The sequence below is a fragment of the Sinocyclocheilus rhinocerous genome, unplaced genomic scaffold (assembly GCF_001515625.1).
Source record: "Sinocyclocheilus rhinocerous isolate Xijiao unplaced genomic scaffold, SAMN03320098_v1.1 scaffold2026, whole genome shotgun sequence".
In the NCBI taxonomy this organism is placed as follows: Eukaryota; Metazoa; Chordata; class Actinopteri; order Cypriniformes; family Cyprinidae; genus Sinocyclocheilus; species Sinocyclocheilus rhinocerous.
This window is the reverse complement of record NW_015624871.1, coordinates 72,137-74,509: the sequence shown is the minus strand read 5'-3', so window position 1 is coordinate 74,509 and position 2,373 is coordinate 72,137. Positions and strand designations below refer to the sequence as shown.

The 2,373-nt window shown below is 39.9% G+C and overlaps 1 protein-coding gene across 2 annotated transcripts in view; it reads left to right on the top strand.

The window, feature by feature from the left end:
* LOC107746464 (NADH dehydrogenase [ubiquinone] iron-sulfur protein 8, mitochondrial-like) overlaps positions 1 to 2,373 on the top strand; it is a 10,120-nt gene that overhangs the window by 2,775 nt on the left and 4,972 nt on the right. The window contains exon 6 of one of the 2 annotated variants that reach the window (XM_016560696.1): positions 1,579 to 1,707. The exons of the other annotated variant lie outside the window; for it this stretch is intronic. Within the exon in view, the coding sequence (XP_016416182.1) occupies positions 1,579 to 1,707 (129 nt within the window). The remainder of the gene's footprint in view (positions 1 to 1,578; positions 1,708 to 2,373) is intronic. 2 annotated transcript variants of the gene reach the window in all.

Genomic DNA, 2,373 nt, shown 5'->3' with positions numbered 1-2,373 from the left:
GATGTCTTTCTTTTTTATATGCATAATTTACAGGACAAACTGCGCATTTCACCCACAATTGTTTGGTGTGATATGATTCCAAATTTAGGGGGGGCCAAAGGGGGGCCAAGTTTGTTGGCAGGGGGGCACTGGCCCCCCAGAACCGCCCCTGTATGCAGAGTTTCTATTTAGGCGTGTTTGCAGCGTTGAGCAATGCAGTGCTGAAATTTGCGTGCTTACGAATCCTCTCATTATAACACACGAATTGTAGACATTATGAAAGATTCATTATGCATATACTGTATTTATTGTGTTATAACAGAGATTTGTGAGATTGCGATGAACTGAGATGTCTTTTAGAGATTATAAATGCAGCGCTCTTTGCTGGCATTCTGCTATGCCAAACCATGTATGCAGCCGCCGCTTGCTTTAGTTAAAAATAACAGTGTTCTGTTAATGTTGATGCTTTAATAACAAATATTTATCGGGAGCATGTATGCTGGGATTTCATAAATTTCATGGAGAAAAAAGTAACGCAACTAGTAATGTAACTAATTACTTTTGAAATAAAGTAATCAGAACAGTAATGTGATTACTTTTAAAAGGAGTAATCAGTAATTTGATTACATTTTCAGAGTAACTTGCCCAACACTGGTCGCGGTGAAGGAATTTCCCTTGCGGAGTGGCTCAACAGTGCGATATGCGGTATTATCGCCACATATATAATCTCTGTGTGTGTTATGATGTAATGAGGTCATATTCAGAAACCAATGAAACAGAAACTAAATAGAGTGTTGAAACAGGAAGTGAAGAAAACAGAAGAGAATGTCAAAATAAGGGTCCGCATAACCGAACATAAACCTGACAATAAGATTGTTGGGCTGTTGTTAGCCTATATTATGTATAACAGTTAGTTCTGATCTTCTAATCTGACTGGACAAGAGACTTTCTGCTGATATTTCACCTGCGCGTTCTAGACGGGCTGTCAGTCAGTGCAGTTACATTGTTGCACCACAAGGTCTTTAAACGGTTCATTCAACTACACGTTCAAAAAGATGATTCATGACGCTGTTGAAATCATTTTAACTTTGAGCGCCACTTTAGAAGGCTCAGCTGACCAGCAATGCATCGATGCTAAACCAGAGATTTTGCTTTCCTTGGACATGACAACCTATATTCACAAAAATATATGACTCGGCCTGAAGGACAGGTGCAGGTAATCGCACACGCTCAGTCGATCTCTCTCTCATTCGCTGTCTGTTTAGGCTTGTTAAGTGCAAATCTACAGAGCCTCTGTACAAATCAGCATGGTTGGTAAAAATTATGTTATCATTACTAACTTATTTAATATTCAGTACATGTGCACGAAGTGTAAAACAAGAAGGGCGTAACCTTACGAAAAAAGAAAACATGCAAATATCGCGGTTGCTGCGGTTCTTGCATTCCTCTGCAGTTGGCTCGTCAGTAGTGCTCGTCAGTATTGCGATATTGCGGTTATCGCGACAGCCCTAGTAGGTTTTATTTGTTCGCACATGTGAATAAGAAGCATCATAGTGAAATTTAAATGTACAAGGTGACCTCCATGTTTTTCTCTCTCAGGCCATCACCATTGAGGCAGAACCTCGTGTTGACGTCAGCAGCCGAACAACGCGCTATGACATAGACATGACCAAATGCATCTACTGTGGCTTTTGCCAGGAGGCCTGCCCTGTGGATGCTATTGTAGAGGTGAGCACCTAGCAGCACATGTTTCAACTACGCATCGTGTCCCTTAACAGGCTATTTAATGTGTCATCAGACAACGTGTCTAAAGTAGGGGCGTTCAAACTGTTTTCTAGTGAGCCTGTGGAAATTTTGTGAGAAGAAGTTTACAAAATGTATTTTTACAGCTGTCAAAATTAATACAGCACAGAACAATATAAAAAAAGTATAGTGAGAGAAAACAAATAGAATATACACTACAATTCAAAAGTTTAGGAGTGGTAAGAAGTCACTTATCCTTACCTAAACAGCATTTATATATTTATTTTTTAAATACAATAAAACAGTAATATTATGAAAGATTAATACAATTTAAAGGGGACATAACACACACAGTTTCTGCCAGTCTCATATTAATCTTGAGTACTTATAGAGTAGTCTTGCATACTTCATATCTCCGAAGACTCTCGTTTTATCAGATTTATAAAAGACAGATGCAGCTGTACCGCTCTTTCCGAAAACAGTCGAGCTCCTGGAGGCATGCCGTGGGTGGAGCTTAAGCACGTTGATGGGCTGCTCTTGCTCTCGCTCTGGGCTGTGTTTCCCAAAAGCATCGTAAGCTTAAGTACATCGTACACCCATTGAAACCAGTGGAGCTACGATCAACTTAAGCTTACGATGCTTTTGGGAAAC